At 35.9% G+C, this 18,922-nt stretch overlaps 4 protein-coding genes across 12 annotated transcripts in view; all 4 read left to right on the top strand.

Annotated features, from left to right (window-relative positions):
* Positions 1–2,518: 2,518 nt before the first annotated feature.
* Positions 2,519–8,512, top strand: LOC144548135 (uncharacterized). 7 transcript variants are annotated; one of them, XR_013509255.1, is made up of 4 exons: positions 2,519–2,649; positions 2,800–2,925; positions 3,846–7,279; positions 7,865–8,512. XR_013509255.1 is itself a non-coding variant. In XM_078296830.1 (4 exons), the coding sequence occupies exon 3, from the start codon at positions 3,912–3,914 to the stop codon at positions 6,657–6,659; it is 2,748 nt and encodes a 915-aa protein (XP_078152956.1). In that variant the 5' UTR covers positions 2,519–2,649; positions 2,800–2,925; positions 3,846–3,911; the 3' UTR covers positions 6,660–6,687; positions 6,965–8,512. The 7 variants fall into 7 exon arrangements, 4 of the variants coding, with proteins under 4 accessions (XP_078152956.1, XP_078152955.1, XP_078152953.1 ...); XR_013509254.1 differs by having other exon boundaries at positions 7,394–8,512; XR_013509253.1 differs by having other exon boundaries at positions 3,846–7,521.
* Positions 7,245–12,817, top strand: LOC144548138 (uncharacterized). 3 transcript variants are annotated; one of them, XM_078296837.1, is made up of 3 exons: positions 7,245–7,256; positions 9,828–10,090; positions 10,584–12,817. In XM_078296837.1, the coding sequence occupies exon 3, from the start codon at positions 10,654–10,656 to the stop codon at positions 12,463–12,465; it is 1,812 nt and encodes a 603-aa protein (XP_078152963.1). In that variant the 5' UTR covers positions 7,245–7,256; positions 9,828–10,090; positions 10,584–10,653; the 3' UTR covers positions 12,466–12,817. The 3 variants fall into 3 exon arrangements, with proteins under 3 accessions (XP_078152963.1, XP_078152965.1, XP_078152964.1); XM_078296839.1 differs by lacking the exon at positions 7,245–7,256 and adding an exon at positions 9,624–9,719 and having other exon boundaries at positions 9,965–10,090; XM_078296838.1 differs by lacking the exon at positions 7,245–7,256 and adding an exon at positions 9,698–9,821 and having other exon boundaries at positions 9,965–10,090.
* LOC144548134 (uncharacterized) overlaps positions 9,811–18,922 on the top strand; it is an 84,875-nt gene continuing 75,763 nt past the window's right edge. Inside the window, exon 1 of the mRNA XM_078296826.1 lies at positions 9,811–9,878. The gene's annotated coding sequence lies outside the window, so the exon portion shown is untranslated. The remainder of the gene's footprint in view (positions 9,879–18,922) is intronic.
* RAB18 (RAB GTPASE HOMOLOG B18) lies at positions 15,543–18,514 on the top strand. Its single transcript, XM_078296641.1, has 6 exons — positions 15,543–15,855; positions 16,326–16,394; positions 16,501–16,566; positions 16,916–17,037; positions 17,141–17,269; positions 18,265–18,514. The coding sequence occupies exons 1-6, from the start codon at positions 15,717–15,719 to the stop codon at positions 18,370–18,372; spliced, it is 633 nt and encodes a 210-aa protein (XP_078152767.1). The 5' UTR covers positions 15,543–15,716; the 3' UTR covers positions 18,373–18,514.

Below are 18,922 nucleotides of genomic sequence, written 5' to 3'. Positions count from 1 at the left end.
TGCCAGAATATATAATCCTCGATCTTTTCCAAAAAAATTTAATAGATTGTTGAGTGTTCTTAGGCACAAGCCTATTTGAGAGCATCTTTTGCAATGCATTAGGAGTCACTGATAACAATTGATAGTAAGCATCTTTATAATGTTTGATTTTACTAAAAGATAATTCTTCTTCTTCTTCAAAATCTTTATTCTCAAACAAGTTGAGGTAGGCTAGAAATGAAATCCAACTTGAATTAGCAACACAGAGATGTACTTCCCAAGAGATCATCCATCCTGGTACTACTTCTGCCCCAATTCGTGAGGGTTTCATTTCCATAAAGACAGTGGCGGAACCAGGATTTGAATTTGGGGGGGCCGAGCCGCCGAAAGACAAAAGAACAACCGCATGGGGGGTGCCAATCGGTATGCATCTGTAAAAAACATATGAAAATAATCACCCCAATAAGCAACCAATAAGCAACTTCTGATAAGTTGGGGGGTGCCTGGCCCCCTTTTGCTTGTACCTAGTTCCGCTATTGCATAAAGAGGCTTTTTTTTTTTTACCGCTGGCTCGTCAAACCTATCACCAACCCTCCTCATTTTTTCTGACTTGAGACAGAATGTGTAGAAACTATACAGGCAGAGTTTACTAAAAGATAATTGACATACAAAAAAAAAACTACAACACTAAAATAATTCATACGCAAGGTATTTGCATGATATTTATACCATTTATTTATGTAGCTAATTAATGGTGGGTTGCTTAAAATTTAAAAATTGCATTCTTAGATGACGGTTCCATTAAAGAAAAACAAGACCGACCACCGTTCTCCATTAAATGTATATTATATATATTTTCTTAAAGTGAATTGTATTGAAGCATAATTTAATGTAAAGTAAAAAAAAAAGGAAGTATTTAATTAGAGCAGAATCGATTTCAAGGAGAATAAAATTGTTTGTGCATTGAATATTTAAAATCGAATGATCAAAATAATAGCGCTTTTTCCAATAAGATAAAGAAGGACAGACCTATTTTTTCATTAATAGAAATATAAACAGAATATTCAGAAAGGTGAACGATTTAAAAAAAAAAATTGGAATCTGATAAAATTGTTATGGTTTATAATGTCTATAGAAAATTATAGACTAACTTTCAGATAATTCAATCACTAATTTCTTTGACATCACTAATTAAAAAAACAATAGACTTTATGCTCCATAACATTTAGTACGGTGTAACATTTTTTTTTTCCATTTCAAACAAATAAAATCTGTAAATTTAACATTGTGTAGATATTATAAATTATCTAGACATTATTGTCTTTAATATTGTGTAGATATTATAAATCATAACTTTTTTTTTTTTAGATTTTGAAATTTTTATAAATCATTCACTTTTCTCAATTTTTTTTTCTATTAATAACAAATCGGAAAGATAGAAGGGTGTTATGCTGTGTTTCGATGTATCTAAATATCTCGTGTTTAGACTCCAGAGTATAGACCGTACTTGAATATCTAAATAGGTGTAGTGCACATCCAATTGCATTGGTGCGCTCCATATTAAAATTCGCACATGTCTTTATCAATTTCCGTATGCACATATCTTAATACTAATCATACGGTATTAGGTATTAGAGCTAATTAAACTAAAGCCCATTGTACCTATAGGGATGTCAATGGGTACGATACGGGTAGGATAGAAGCATTTTCATATCCATACCCATTAAAAATAGTCGTACCCATATTCCACCCTTACCTATTAAGATTTGACCTTATCCTACCTTACCCTTACCCATTAAAATTATCGGGTAATGAAACGGTAGCGAGTGAATAACGAATAATACTACTATAATAATTAGTTTTATTATATTTTACAAATAGAACATCAAAAGTCATTTATTTTTCACCTATGCAATAATATTACTAATAAAAAATAAAAATAAATATGCAATCAATTTCAACTAAATTGTATTTTTTTATAAAACAAGAGAATTGAAAAACAAAAATATATCTTCCGACAAATTTAATTATTTAATTAAAGAACAAGACATACAAATAAAAATAATATGTTTAATATTTTTCTTACAATAAAAACAATACACTAAATAACAAAAGTAATCACTAATTATTGCTCAAAGATTATTATATTATTATATTTTATATAATTACTCTATAGGATAATAGATACGAAATAGCCTTTATCCGTTTAACTAACGAAAAAAAATTCTTACCCATACCCACCCATACATACCCAATAAGCTAAAAAAAAAAAAAATCTTATCTATACCCGTCTTTTCGAATACGGCACGGGTCTGGTAAACGGCTAAAAGGATATATTGACACCCCTATACTTCCATCTCCTTTCGGACACTGTACTTTAAAAGTCGTCCGTACAGATTGCGTTTCGCACAATAATGAAAAAAAATTGTGTGGTGCACCGAGAAAAACCACCGAAAAGACGTACTTTTCGGGTGAAAACTGGATGACCTTTCCTTTCACCCGGCTCAGGCTCCGCAAGTGCCAAGTGCTAAGGCGTCAGAGGACAAAAAAAATCTCTGCCGCTCTTACGCTATCTCTTCCTCTTTATATATGTATATGTATCGTATGGACGAATTGGGTTGGGATTGAGAACCTCATCTCTTCCTCGTCCTCTTTCGGTCGGTTGATTGGGTACCGCTCTAAGCCTCTAATCTATCTATCTCGCCTCTCTTTTGCCATTTCGTTGTTTATATCAACACAGTCAATTACAATTTTATATTTTTTAAATAGCAATCTCATCGCTGGTCCTTGATTTGAAATGAGTATTTATTTCATTATCAGAACTAAGTCATGCACCCCAGGTGTTTGTGGAAATGCACCTAAGTTTGGAAGGTCAAGCAATCTCTGGAGAAAACTAGAGAGAAGTATCAGTGACTTGCCGGGCCCTCTTCTAACCCCACAGTTCAGGTGCATTGCATTGTATTAATTTGATTGGGTGGTTCCACTTTACAATGGTTGAGCTGCATTCATCTTTTACAACCCAAAACTTCTCATGTTTTTATTTAGCCCGCGTTAGCAAGGATGTCAATCCTAAATGGATTTACATACGGTTCATTGATACCATGAAGGTACCAATGAAACACCAAGAGTTTGATGATGAAACAACTGGTTCAAAGACGTCTGATACACATCAATCTGATGCTGTAGTTTCTTCTTTAACGGCTTCTACCATTCTGATGGACAGAAAGTTTCAGTTATGTGTGGTCAAAATTAAATTGAAATAAATAAATTGGGATGAGTTCTTCCTATCATGAACTGATGGCTGAAAAGTAAACCTTGGTTATTGGTTTCGTGACCTACACTACACATCCATAAGCACTAAGAACCAATCAATTATAGTAGTATGGCATCCTTAATTATTTTTAATAATTCCCTTACGGTGTCAACATTTTGTGTTCATAGAATATCGTTACAACCCCTGGTTTCATTTAAAATTTTCTGTTCTCGTACCCAACCTTCCATGCCCACTGCTTGGCTTCCCTTATCATTCTGATTTGCAGTGTGCATTGCTTGGCTTCGTGAGAGTTTTTGCCCCCTTTTATCTCTGTTTTATAGGATTCCAGTTTGTTGGCTATCTATCATTATATACTTTATTATTCCCATCTGTAAATAATTATTCAACTTCAAATCTGTTTTGAGTGCTCTAAAACTGAAGACAAGGTAGTCCCTTATATTGGGATAAAACAGATATAATTTACATTTGAGTACTTAGCTGTTTTTTAAGGTCCATATTCCTCTAGAATATGACAAAATTGGACAATTTCAATAACCAAAATTGCATTATTGTTCTTACTATGTGTTAATGATGTACTATTTTTTTATTGCAGTAATAGAAAATAGACAGTTGTGCTTGTCACTCGTAAGAAAGAAAAACTCAAATCTTGTTGGTTAAGATGGTGCATGCATTGTCTCTTGCCCCCTTCTCACCACTTTCACCTTTAGCTTCCCTATCCCAATCTCATTCTCAATCCCTATCAGCATCCCCATCCACATCGGATTTTAGTCATAGACTCTGCCTTTTCTGCAATGCCATCCCCCAATCCAAATCTCAATCTCGAAACATCACTAACAACCCAAAACCACCACAATCTACAATTAATTTCCCCAATTACACCAGTGCTGGCAACATTCTTGGGAAGACTCAAAGAAAACCACATCAGCAACATTACAAGGGGAAGGGGAAGCTGGGAAAGGATGAGATGGAGAGGATACACCATAATGTGGGTCCCATTTCTACCCAAGAGGCGCTTCGCCGTTTTCACAATCTGTTGGCTCTCCATCCGACCTCAATCCATCCCTTCAACCAGCTCCTGGGTGCCTTGGTTAGCAACCAAACCTCAAGCGACCCTTACCCAGCCATCTTTTCCCTCTTCAGCCAATTAACCCAAACTGAAGGTATCCATCCTGATAAATATACCTATGCGATTATGATTCAATTCTGTGTTCAAACGAATCGGCTCAGCCTTGCTTTTGCTTTTCTGGGACGGCTTCTCAGCGAGGGTATCAGAGCTAATAATGCGACCATCACTCCATTACTCAAAGGCCTTTGTTCTAAGAATAGGATCAATGAGGCTGCAGCAATAGTGCTCTACAAAATGCCTAAGATAGGATGTACACCCAGTGTGATCTCTTATAGCATTCTTATCAAGGGGCTTTGCTCCAACGGCAAGACTCTCTTAGCCCTTCAATTGCTTTTTAAAATGCTTAAACATGGTGGTGAGTGTGAACCCAATGTGATCACGTACAGCACAGTTGTAGATGTGCTATGCAAGAAGGGTGACCTCACTAGGGCATTTTGTTTGTACAGACAGATGTATTCTGCTAGGGTTAGACCTAATATTGTGACATACAATTCGTTGATTTATGGTCTATGCAAGAAGGGGGCATTTGACAAGGCAGAAGAGTTGCTACAGACCATGATTTCTGAAGGTCATGAGCCCAATGTTGTGACATATAACACTCTTATTGATGGGCTATGCAAGAAAGGTGGAATTGAGAAGGCAAAAGAGTTGTTGCATGACATGATTTCTAAAGGGCAAGTGCCCAATGTCGTGACGTACAACACTCTTATGAATGGTCTGTGCAAGAACTTTGAATTTGAGAAGGCAAATGAGTTGTTGCATGACCTGATTTCCAAAGGGCTGAAGCCGGATGTTGTGACTTATACCACTCTTATGAACGTTCTATGCAAGAACGGTGAAATTGAGAAGGCAAAAGAGTTGCTGCATGGAATGATTTCAATAGGGCAGGTGCCCAATGTTGTGACTTACAATGCTCTTATAAATGGTCTGTGCAAGAAAGGTGACAATGAGAAGGCAAAGGAATTGCTGCATGATATGATTTCCAAAGGGCATGTGCCTGATGTCTTGACTTATACCACCCTTATAGATGGGCTAGGTAAGAAAGGTGAAATTGAGAAGGCAGAGGAGTTGTTGGATGACATGATTTCCAAAGGGAAAGTGCCCGATGTCGTGACTTACACCACTCTTATTGATGGGCTGTGTAAGAAAGGCGAAATTGAGAAGGCAAAAGAGTTGTTGCATGACATGATTTCTAAAGGGCAGATGCCTGATGTCGTGACTTACACCACTCTTATTGATGGGTTGTGTAAGAAAGGCGAAATTGAGCAGGCAAAGGAGTTGTTTCATGACATGATTTCCAAAGGGCAAGTGCCTAATGTTGTGACTTACAACACTCTTATGAATGGTCTGTGCAAGAACGGTGAAGTTGAGCAGGCAAAAGAGTTGTTGCATGACATGATTTTCAAAGGGCAAGTGCCTAATGTTGTGACTTACAACACTCTTATGAATGGTCTGTGCAAGAATGGTGAATTTCAGAATGCAGAGGAGTTGCTGCGTGAGATGATATCCAAAGGGCAAGTGCCCGATCTCGTGACTTACACCACTCTTATTGATGGGCTGTGTAAGAAAGGCGAAATTGAGAAGGCAAAAGAGTTGTTGCATGACATGATTTCTAAAGGGCAGGTGCCTGATGTCGTGACTTACAACATTTTTATGAATGGACTGTGCAAGAAAGGTGAATTTGAGGAGGCAGAGGAGTTGCTGCATGGAATGATTTCCATAGGGCATGTGCCCGATGCTGTGACTTACAGCACTCTTATTGATGGGTTGTGTAAGAAAGGCGAAATTGAGAAGGCAAAAGAGTTGTTGCATGACATGATTTCCAAAGGGCAAGTGCCTAATGTTGTGACTTACAACACTCTTATGAATGGTCTGTGCAAGAACGGTCAATTTGAGAACGCAGAGGAGTTGCTGCATGAGATGATATCCAAAGGGCAAGTGCCCAATGTCGTAACTTACAGCACTCTTATGGATGGTCTGTGCAAGAAAGGTGAAATTAAGAAGGCAGAGGAATTGCTTCATGAGATGATTTCCAAAGGGCTGGAGCCCGATGTCGTGACTTACACCACTCTTATTGATGGGCTGCGCAGAAAAGGCGAAATTGAGAAGGCAAAAGATGTTTTGCATGATATGATTTCCAAAGGGCTGATGCCTGATGAATTGACTTATACCACTCTTATTGATGGGCTGTGCAAAGGTGTAACTGAGAAGGCAAAAGAGTTGGCGCATGACATGATTTCCAAAGGGTTGGAGGTCAATATCGTGACAGCAAACACTTAAATATTTGTCAATGGGCTATTTAAGAAAGGTGAATTGATTGTCGTGACGTTTCCGACTCTTATGTATTAATAATTAAATTTCAATCCCTAATGTTCTTTAAAACAATACACTAAAAGAAATTCAATTTTTTGACTGTCTATGTGCATAAACATTGGCGGACCCAAGGCTGAAGAAAACAAAAAAAAAAAATTGAAAATTAGCAAAATATTAATTTGGTTTTTTTTCTCAATTTTTTGTATTTCTTTACAGATCTCTTTTCGATTTTATTACTATTTTTAACAGTTTTCTTGGATTTAAATGAAAAGGGCACACACAACCAGACATGTGCACGGCAGGCCCAAACATGTCGTGTCGTCTTGTGCTGTTCAACATGCACAGGAACGTCATGTCTAAGGCATAAGGAGATGCTGGCACAGCACATCACATGCTGGGCACGCACATGGCACACAAGCCTAACACTTTACTGCTGCAGGCCACACCAATGAAGTTCTACCCGTTTAACGGCTAAATCTAATTGTTCCTGCGACATTACCTTCATTTGGAGGTGGACTTTGGTGACCTCGACGCAAAGACCTTGAATAACATGTTGAGTACCCGGTGTTTTCGTATAACTTGAAGTGGTATTGATCTGTTTGCTTGGCATCCTTTATGAATTTAGAAATACATCTACAAATTGATTCAAGCACATGTAAACATATCAATTCAAGCATTGCAGACATTTACTTTGTTGTCAGGTCTTCTATCAGATTTGAACTGGTAGATGCCAGCCATGGGGAACTAGACTGGCCTAATGCCCAATACAACATATTTTTTTCTTCTTCCTGACCTATTTGGTCTTTATTTGCATCAAGGCAAATAAAAGGTAAGTTTGATTATATGAAGCTTGTTTGCACCAGTCCTTTTGCATGTATAGAAGCTAATGGCACATTTGAGGGCTAACTGAATCAAAATTTGGCTAAATTAAGAGTTAACTTGAACCATAACGGTAGTCTTAATAGCCTTAGTTAGGCTCACAAAACTGATCAGCACTTGTTTGAGACTGTTCCCATGCTAGGAAAGGTTGAGAGCAAGTTAGATGACTCAGTTCCTTGAATAACTAAATGCTGGAGTGAATTTCTTAATTTGTTATCCTATTCATTAGCTTCTTTTAGGAGTTATTGTATTATTTTAATTACCTTCACATATGAATTTCTTTGATGGAATAGGAGGTGCAACTTGACCTATGTGGTCGGTGCTTGCCGGATGCATCCTGTGTGCCAGCTTGGCAAGGGCGCCGAACAACTTACCTTCTCTAAAGAAGTTGTCTCTCAAGGGTGAATACAGTTCTCTGACAATGGATTGATGGCCATCATTTCGTCAGCGCTACTGTTAATTTGCTATACAAACCAGCACATAACTTTCTGGTTTGTCTGTCGCTCAATTGCCTAATTATATTGGCACCTAATCATCCTCTCTGTTTGTGCAAGTTAAAACTTGAATTAGCCTAAAACTATTTCCAATTGTCTAGCAATTGTCTAGACAACTAACCTGTAGAGGAGGTACAAGAAAAGTTATGGTGCTGCCATGCTGGTATAGGAGTTGTATCCACTGGTTTGCTAAACATACCTTCTACCTGATCAAGTGGAGTCTGCATTTTCTTCCTCTAAATTTCTGGTGATTACCTACTAGTAGGGCACTGATACTGGTACCACGTTGCAGTTTTGCTTCAGTTTTTTTTTTTAATATTTTTTTTTTTGCAATTTTTATTTACAAATTGTTCCTTAATGAAGGACAGCTTGACCTCATTTGAAGAAGAAAGCAAAAGGGAGTGTATCCTGATCATAATTGCACAATTTTGCTAAATTGGTTTTCTATTTTTGAGATTTTGGTAGAATTTTAATCTATTTAGTGTATTAGTCCTTTAAAGGAATCAAACAAGGGGAAAGAAAGAGAGAATAGATGAAACCATGATATATAATTTCATTTAACAATATTATCCAATTTATTACAACTTATTGCTTATACAATGTGACATTCACAGCTAATCTAAACTCTAGCAAAAGTAAACCCTAATAATCTTAACTGCTTTGCCACAACTCATGATAATATAATTTTGAGGTTCTAATAAGTATAGTAGGTAATTCGTGAATTATTCACGAATAATTCGTTTTTTTGTGTCGGAGAAACGAACATCGTATTATTCGGTTGACTGAATTATTCGTGATTTTTTTTTCTAATTGAGATCGCCAATCTAAACTCAATGTATAATTCCTGATAATTTTCGAATTATACTTGAATTATATCCGAATTATTTTTGAATTATAAATTTTTGATTATGTTGAACTCAATCCAAACTCACTCATTTTATTAATATTCTCATTTTCTATTTTACCTGTGCTATTGCTGTGTTGAAGTCAGGATGTTGGAGCTGCTAACTCTAAGCCAATAAATGTTGTTAACGACTTGACAGCCTCTTTTTTTTTTAAGATGCAACTTGGTCTGTTGAAAACTTGAAATTGCTCCGAGGAATAAATGCTGTTAATAACCGTATATTTTCTGAATACAATTTCTCCTAATTTTGAAATTTCTCATAGCCGTATCGTCTTCTCCTATACAGTAAAAGTAGCATGGCATTGTAGATTTTTCATGACCAGTTTGCATAGTTACTTATATCCATCGAATCCAGGTTGAACTGTTCAATCCACATCAAGATTTGTGCAGGCAACTTTAAAATTTGTGTGGATCAATCATGATGCGGATCAGACAGCATTGACTGGTCATCAAAACACAAATCATGATGCAGATGTTGATCAGACGGTCTTGATCAAAACACAAATCATATGAATTCCGTGATTCGAATTCGTTTTGTTTCATCGGGTTCGGATCCGACTTTTGGTCGAAACTGCGCCACCCGTTTCAATATTCCTAATTTTGGGCCGAGGGAGTCGGCCCAGGAAGGGCCTGAACAATTGCACTGCCTCAGTCCTGCTGTGTTTCTTAGTTTCTTTCCTTTCCCTACGCTCGGCTCAGGTTCCGCACAAGAACCAAAGATCAAAGGGGAAGTGCCAAGGCGTCGGAGAGGTAAAAATGTCTGACCGCTATCTCTTCTTCTTTGTGTACGGATGGATTGGGTTGGGATTAGCCACCTCATCTCTTCCTCCTCTTCCGCTTTCGGTTGATTGAGTACAGCTTTAATCTATCTGTCTCTCCTCTCATTGATTACTTCGGTGTTTATTTACAGTACAGTCAATTACAAGCTGTTAATTTTCAGTTAGAAATCTCATCTCTGGTCCTTGATTTGAAATGAGTCTTTGTATCATTTTCAGAACTGGGTCATGCACCCAAGGTGCTTGTGGAAATGCACTATAGTTTGGAAGGTGAAGAAATCTCTGAAGACAACTAGAGAGAAGTATTAGTGCCTTACCTGACCCTCTTCTAACCCCATAGTTCATGTACGTGCGTTGTATCAGTTTGAACCATTCAATTTAAAGTACTCTGTTATCTTTCCAATCATGGGAGCAGAGCAGCAGCGACAGTTGATGGTTTATTGGGGCTGCGTCTTTTTATTTTATTTTACCTTTTAACTGTACTTACCTTAATGGAACAATATAAGAATGGCAATAAGCACATTATACGAGGAATTTAAAATTAAGTCTGTTTCGAGGGATTTGAAATTGAAGACCATATGTCACAAGGTAGTCAGTGGTATAGACAGTTATCAAACTACCCTCAATACTGTATATTGCAAAAAATGGGTATAATTTACTCCGATATATATTTGAATTCTTATTTCACATATAATTACTGGGTGGATAAAGCTGCTTCAATAGCTGTTTTTTAAGGTTCATATTCCTCTAGAATATGACAATATTGGACAATTCCAATAACCAAAAGTTGCATTGTTGTTCATTATCTGAGTTAATGATGTACTATTTTTTATTGCAGTAATATAAAATAGGCAGGTGTACTTGTCACTCGCAAGGCAATATTGTTGGATAAAATTTTAGAGACCGGTATGAAGTCAAATAAGAACAAGATGGTGCATGCTTTGTCTCTCCATCCAACCTCAATCTATCCCTTCAACCAGCTCCTGGCTGCCTTGGTTAGCAACCAAACCTCAAGCGACCCTTACCCCGCCATCTTTTCCCTCTTCAACCGCTTAACCCAAACTGAAGGAATCCGTCCTGATAAATATACCTACGCCATCATGATTCAATTCTGCGTTCAAACAAATCGGCTCAGCCTAGCTTTTGCTTTTTTCGGACGGCTTCTCAGCGAGGGTCTCAGAGTCAACACCGCGACCTTCACTCCATTACTGAAGAAACTTTGTTCTGAAAATAGGATCCATGAGGCTGCAGCCATAGTGTTATACAAAATGCCTAAGATGGGATGCATACCAAATGTGATCTCGTATGGTGTTCTTATCAAGGGGCTTTGCTCCAACGGCAAGACTCGTTTAGGCATTCAGTTGCTTTTTAAAATGGTTAAACATGGTGGTGAGTGTGAACCCAATGTGATCACATACAACACAGTTGTAGATTTTCTCTGCAAGGAGGGTAAACTCACTAAGGCCTTTGCTTTGTACAGACAGATGTATTCCGCTGGGGTTAAACCTGATACTGTGACGTACAATACATTAATTAATGGTCTATGCAAAAAGGGGGCATTTGACAAGGCAGAAGAGTTGATACAGTCCATGATTTCTGAAGGTCATGAGCCCAATATTGTGACTTACAGCACCCTTATTGGTGAGCTGTGCAAGAAAGATGAAATTGAGAAGGCAAAAGAGTTGCTTCATGACATGATTTCCAAAGGGCAAGTGCCCAATGTCGTGACTTACAACACTCTTATGAATGGTCTGTGCAAGAACTTTGAATTTGAGAAGGCAAATGAGTTGTTGCATGACCTTATTTCCAAAGGGCTGAAGCCCGATGTTGTGACTTATACCACTCTTATGGATGGTCTGTGCAAGAAAGGTGAAATTGAGAACGCAAAGGAGTTGCTTCATGACATGATTTCCAAAGGGCAAGTGCCTGATGTTGTGACTTATAACATTCTTATAGATGGGCTGTGCAAGAATGGTAAAGTTGATAAGGCTAAGGAGTTGCTTCATGGCATGATTTCCAAAGGGCTGAAGCCTGATGTCGTGACTTACAACACTCTTATGCATGGTCTGTTCAAGAAAGGTGAAATAGAGAAAGCAAAGGAGTTGCTTCTTGACATGATTTCCAAAGGGCTGGAGCCCGATGTCGTGACTTGCAACACTATTATGGATGGTTTGTGCAAGAAAGATGAAATTGAGAAGGCAGAGGAGTTGCTGGATGACATGATTTCCAAAGGGCAAGTGCCTGATGTCGTGACTTACAACATTCTCATAGATGGGTTGTGCAAGAACGGTAAAGTTGATAAGGTAAAGGAGTTGCTTCATGACATGATTTCCAAAGGGTTGGAGCCCGATGTCGTGACTCATACCACTTTTATGGATGGACTGTGCAAGAAAGGCGAAATTGAGAAGGCAAAGGAGTTGCTGGATGATATGATTTCCAAAGGGCAAGTACCCAATGTCGTGACTTATAACACTCTTATGCATGGTCTGTGCAAGAAAGGTGAAATTAAGAAGGCAGAGGAGTTGCTTCATGAGATGATTTCCAAAGGGCAGGTGCCCAATGTCGTGACTTATACCACTCTTATTGATGGGTTGTGCAAGAAAGGCGAAATTGAGAAGGCAAAAGAGTTGGTGCATGACATGATATCCAAAGGGCTGGAGCCCACTGTCGGAACTTCGAACACTGTTAAATATTTGTCAAAGGGCTGGAGCCCAAGGTGAATTGATTGTCGTGTGTTTTCAACTCTTATTGATTAGCTGTTAAAGGGCAACACCTTCCCCAGTCACCTGCAGTTGTCAAGTGGTATGCTTGTGTGCCGTGTGTGCATGCTGAATGCGTTGTCTCTTAGGTGTGCCGTGCCGTGTTGGCACCTCTTTACGCCTTAGACGTGGTGTGTATGCACGTCTTGAACAACACGAGACAGCATGCCATGTTTGGGTGTGTCGTGCATGTGTATGGCCGTGTGTGCCTTTTTTTTAAAAGTCCTAAAAAAATGTTAAAAATAGTAATAAAATCGAAAAAAAATCTGTAATGATATCCGAGAAATTGAAAAAAAATAAATATATAATTATTATTTTGAATTATTGCTGGGTGCACATGAAATTGGTTGGACTCAATTTTTTTGCTCCATTTGTGTGCCTTAATTTTTTCCGCTATCTACTCTTTTCATTGATGTAAGTGTGGTTTCATCCAATCAATGCAGTACCTGTTGTGGTATCTGTATCAACTGCCAAATCATTAACAATTTTGTACTGCTGAAACTCTGAAAGAGTAGACACTAAAATTTACAGGTTGCTTTTCACCTCAGGTAAATTTTTCTGGTAAAGCAATCTCAATAATCATCAGAGGCATGCTATACTGCAAGGAGCCAATGCCTGACTCATGATGTACATTCTTTTAAATGATGTAAATACATGTACACATAGACAGTTGTATAAATTTTAGTGTATGTCTTGCTAGTGTATCTCAGAGAATCTTCAAGGTTTTTTTTTTTTTTTTCAATCTTTGATGAGGCAAGAAAACAGTTTTGTTGAAATTAAGACGGATTGTATCTGAAAAGTTGTTATACTTCTGTTTTAATCAAGGGATATGTAACATATGTTGAATTAACAACAAATTTAGTTGATAATCCTCATAACTAACATAACACTTGTTGAAATTGATGAGTTTATATGGAAACAAAAATATTCTGATATGTTATTCCTTGTATTAAATTTATGAAAACCGGTTGGTCATGCTTCTCGGTGAAACATGTTAATTTAATCATATAAATATTTTATATGAATTAATATCATAAATTTAGTAAGATATTTTATTTTGATTATGAAATCTGCGAATTAGAAAACACAATGGGTTTGTGTGTGCATCATAGTTTAGGGACCCTGTTCAGTATCAATTATCAAATAAAGCAATGTGATATGATTATCAAACGTTAAGATATAATTTGTTTTGCCTTTTATAATATGCGAATTTAAAAAAAAAATGGATACACACAACTACACAAGCATTTTCTGTAGTTTTACGTGATTACGTCCGCATAATTCTTTTTTTTTTTTTTTTACTATTTTAGATCCTTTAAATATAAAAAATATTTAATAATACATGAATTTTATCAAAAAGTTATTTATAAATACATGAGGACTTTTTATGCATCAAATAATCAATGTTAAAATAAAAAAAATATGTATTTTTTTTCTTTTGGTGAGGTGCGGCGAGTGCGTATCCTCTGAGATATCTCATATTTTGCGTGACCAACGTGTCTGGTGCCTATTCAGAGGTGACGTAGGGGCCCAACATTATTTGAGCTTTGAGATTCGTGTAGAATGTATTACAACGGTTGAGATTTTCCAAAAAGTCACGCAAAATATGAGTTATCTCAGAGGATGCGAATTCAGGTGGGTCCGGATCTCCTAAAGTAATCCAATCTTTGGGTTTTGGATTGAGACCGTTCGATTTGAATTCGTCGATTGAAATTGCTTTGGGATTCGAATTCATGTCTCGGGATATGTGCGCTCCAATTCGGATAGATCATCTCGGATTCGAATCGGATGGTTCCGATTTAAAACCCAAAGATCGGGTTACTTCACTGGATTTGAATTCAATTCAGATGCGGTTGTATTGTCTTTTTGTCCGTAGGACCGGATCGAAAATAACTCAAATTTTGAGTTTGGATTCAGACCGTTTGATCAAAATCCGGTCAAATCCAACCTAATTTAAAAATTCATGGGAACTCCTTTAATATATATTTTGTGTCAAAGATGATCATCAGACCATCCACATTTACATTCAATATTTGAGTTACTTTAGGGGATTTGTTCGAAGTGAGGTTAAAATACTTAATTAGTCCGATGAATAAAGCTAGCATCTATTATGTTTAATAAGAGAGTTTGGTGAGTATAACTTTAAAATTTATTAAATTGGTTTGAAATAATATATTAAAACTGTTGTAACTGATTTATTCTACGAGTAATGTGTATAATTTATAAATTCATTTAATACAAAGTCAAAAAGTAAAATAAATAAATAAATGCTTATAAGTTATCTTTTTTTTTTTATAACTTGTACTAAATGAATTAAAATATTTCTATATATACATGCATCACTGATGAAACATATCAATTCAAATTTGTTTAAATTGGTCTTTTGAAACCAATGTTATAAATTTTAAAATTATTCTCATTAAACTAACTTTACTTTACTCAAGATAGATATTACATTCATTTTAACATTTAATTCTCGTGATTTAATTTTGGTGCAATTTTAAGGCTATACAAAGAGCTTATTGCTCTTTAATAAATATCTACTCAACATTAAGAGTGACATCAGTGTCATTTCAATCTATATAACACCAACTTCAAAATTTATCGAATCGATTTCAAACGGTGAATTTAAATTGTTCAAACCGATCTACTTAATTAGTTGTGTGTTTACATCAAAATTTATTATTTTTCAAATTTTTTTAGTATCAAGTCAACCGGTCAAATATATGAGTTTTTAAATTAATTTTAATACATTTATTTTACAACATTTTTATCACTTAATTTGATACTAAAATAACTCGAAAATACAAAAAATTATATCTAAACGCATCACTAATACAGTAAATCGATTTGAACAGTTTAGATTAATTATTTGAAGTCTATTCAATCAATTTTGAAATTAATGTCATATGATAGCGATGTTACAGTAGCTTAACTCATTATTTCTCTTTAAAAAATACCTACTTAGCATTAATCCTGTCTCAATTAATAAATGCATACATGTTATTAACTTTAAAACTGAAAATCTACAGAACTATATAATATATAATAATAATAAGAAGCTCTAGGACCTTTCGTGCTTCTTCTCTCACCCCGATCTTTTTTGTCTTTCTTTTGCTCTCCTGCCAAGAAAAACGAAACCCTAGATCTCATCTCATCTTTCCCTCAAAACCTCCAGGTGGTAGCCATTTGGATCCAATTACTTGGTACAGATGGATTCGGGCTCGTCTAGCCAGCCGGATTTCGATTATTTGTTCAAGCTGCTCTTGATCGGCGATTCTGGCGTCGGGAAGAGTAGTCTCTTGCTACGATTCACCTCTGATTCGTTCGACGATCTATCTCCGACAATTGGTATATTGATATTTTTATTTATTTTTTCTCTTTTGGTTGGGGAAATGATGATTTTATGTGTAGATTATTGATTGCTGGGAACCTAGGACGGAAATTATAATTGGAAGTGGAATTTGGTGTTCATTGTGATGTTATATGATTATATGTACTGGAAATATACATAGCTGCGATTTTGTAATTCGTTGATTCGAGCAGCTTTTGGGATGTAAAAAGCAGTTCTATTCCAAATTCTCATTATTTAGCAGCAATCGAGGTATGGTATTTTCCAGACGATGAAAATATTGCTGTAATTTGTAATGTTGCAATTGACTCACTGAAAATGTGAATGAAAATGCTGTACTATATGTTTCTGAATCCGAATTGTATTTGGCAATAGTACCTAAATTCCAAATTTTATTACACTTCTTCAAATAGGTATTGGGGTTAAAAGTTATTATTACCTTGACAACATATCTTTTTAATTGGTTCAGGTGTGGATTTCAAGGTTAAAATGGTTACCATGGGAGGGAAGAATCTCAAGCTTGCAATTTGGGACACTGGTATATCATTCAATGTCAAACATGTAATTTCTGCAACAGTTAAATCTTTATTTCCAAATTTTTATTTGTGTTTTTGAAAGTTAATTAAATACAATGATTGTTGCAGCTGGACAGGAGAGGTTTAGAACGCTGACAAGTTCATACTATAGAGGAGCACAAGGCATCATCATGGGTATGTTATTCTTTTCTTTTCTTATAATATAATATTATGGTATCAATATGTAATATAATATAATAAGCTGATCAAATTTACACTTACTATGCCCTGACATGCTGTGCATTATCATAGATGATGGAGTATGACATAGAATACAGGCTATGCCAACTACTAAGTTACATTTTGAAGATATTAATAATTTTCTTCTTGGGTAAATATCAAGCCATTTAGGAAGTTTAAATTTAGAAATAAATAATAAAGGTTAGATAGGAAGTAGGTCATCCATTTGTTTAATGCAACCTGACCATTCATATATTATTCATATTAAAATTTCTCATGATGATGATGTAATATAATGTTATAGTGTATGATGTGACAAGAAGAGATACATTCACCAATCTATCGGACATATGGGCCAAGGAAATTGACCTCTACTCGACCAACCAAGACTGCATTAAGATGCTTGTAGGCAACAAAGTTGATAAGGTAATTTAATTGTTCTCATCTGATTGGAAGTTTTGTCCCAATTGTGAAAGCAAAGTTACTCAAATCATGCAATTGATGGTGAACATTTGATGAAAAATTGAAGGAAAGTGAAAGAGCAGTTACAAAAAAAGAAGGCATCGATTTTGCAAGAGAATATGGGTGCTTGTTCCTTGAGTGCAGTGCCAAAACCAGAGTTAATGTCGAGCAATGCTTTGAGGAACTTGTTTTGAAGGTAACAAACTCTAATGTTCTAACTACAGTTTAAATTATAACATAACCAGTCCTGAAAGCAATTCTTTTTTAAAAGTTCTCTAGAGTCACAAAATTCTCTTTTGGATCACTTTATTTATAAAGAAAGAAAAGATACATAGATGATTAGTATCCTTAAATATTGTAGAGTATTTTGGTGCGTTGTAAAGGTAGGGTCATTACACATCATCTCTAACTAGGGTCAGAAATCCATTTGTCTAGATAGCAAATCCAAATTGCTAATTTGTCATATACTTTCTTGACAAATGGTATCAAAATATCTCATTCCGCTTAGAAGTCATGATTCAGTATAAGACAAATTTTGATTTGACAGCTGTCAGTTGATACAAAATGAAAATTGAGAGAGGAACATGTGATAATGTAGTAAGAGGGTACAGAAAATTTGTTCCTTGCTCCACACAATTTGTTGATGTTGAATTTTGTTCCAGTTATATGACTTGAAAGTCTAAAGGATGTAAAATGGCACAAATTGCAGCATTCAAAAACCGAAAGGGACTTTTAAAGCTCTGAGGACTGAATCATAAATTCATGGAGGCTCTCTAAGTACCCTTTGTGTAGTGCACTGTCCACTTGTTGTTTAACTGAAGAAATCACTTTGCTTGTCATTCCATAAAAATGTCAATTAAAATTTACTCAAATGGTTTTTGAGTATCAAATATTGGGGTCCACAAATTTTACTGTAATGTTCCTATTTGTAGCATTATGTGCCTTTCATGTGTTTGAAAACAAGGGATAGACATTGGGACATACTATATTAATATGATATCTTTCAGTTAAAAACTCGAAAATAACTCATTTCAGTGAATCCCTTATTCTGAAAATGAAAATGACACCACTTGGAATTTGCGGTAACTGATACGACTGGGGGTATCTGCACAATTGGTATCTTTCTTTATTGGATGATTATTCCCTTGTATAATTGGAATTTTAAAAATGTTTTCTGTCTGTTCCTGCCAGATATTGGACACACCAAGCCTATTATCAGATGCATCCGCGGGGGCAAAAAAGAACATCTTCAAGCAGAAGGCCCCAGAAACTGATTACTCTAATTCCGGCTGTTGTTAAAAAAAGGAAATTGAAAGAAACAACAAAAATGTTCTCTCTACCATTTTGTTTTACTGTATGTTGGTGATTTATTTTAAGTAAAGCTGTGTTATGTTGGTGTATATTATACTTTCTGAAGATAGCTTTGGTATGATACTTGACATTTGCCTCTCGTTTGCTTTTATTTTTTATTTTTACACTCAGAATGCCATCTTAATTTCTACATTTGGTGGTTATATATGATATAAATGCGTTATTTGGAAGGAACATTGTCTCAAAATGAACATTTCTCACTTATTTCTCATGATGTAGCCATCATACATTAGAACACAAAATGGAGTTGAATAGGCACAAATTCTTCATGAAATAAACCCATTCTGGATGAGGTTGGCATCAAATTGGTGGAAACAAATCGGCTGTAATTCCGTTCAACTTTGTTGAGATTCGTGCATGAAGAAGTGTCTTCGTTGAAATTTGCGCATGAAAAAATTTCAACTGCTGTCATTATTAGAATAACAAGGTCGTATTCCATTCCGATTTTTTCCCCAAATTGGTAAGCTAAAACAAAAGC

The sequence above is a fragment of the Carex rostrata genome, chromosome 32 (assembly GCF_964058835.1).
Source record: "Carex rostrata chromosome 32, lpCarRost1.2, whole genome shotgun sequence".
Classification (NCBI taxonomy): Eukaryota; Viridiplantae; Streptophyta; class Magnoliopsida; order Poales; family Cyperaceae; genus Carex; species Carex rostrata.
Note: the sequence above shows the minus strand (reverse complement) of the source record. Positions and strands in the feature narration are given on the sequence as shown.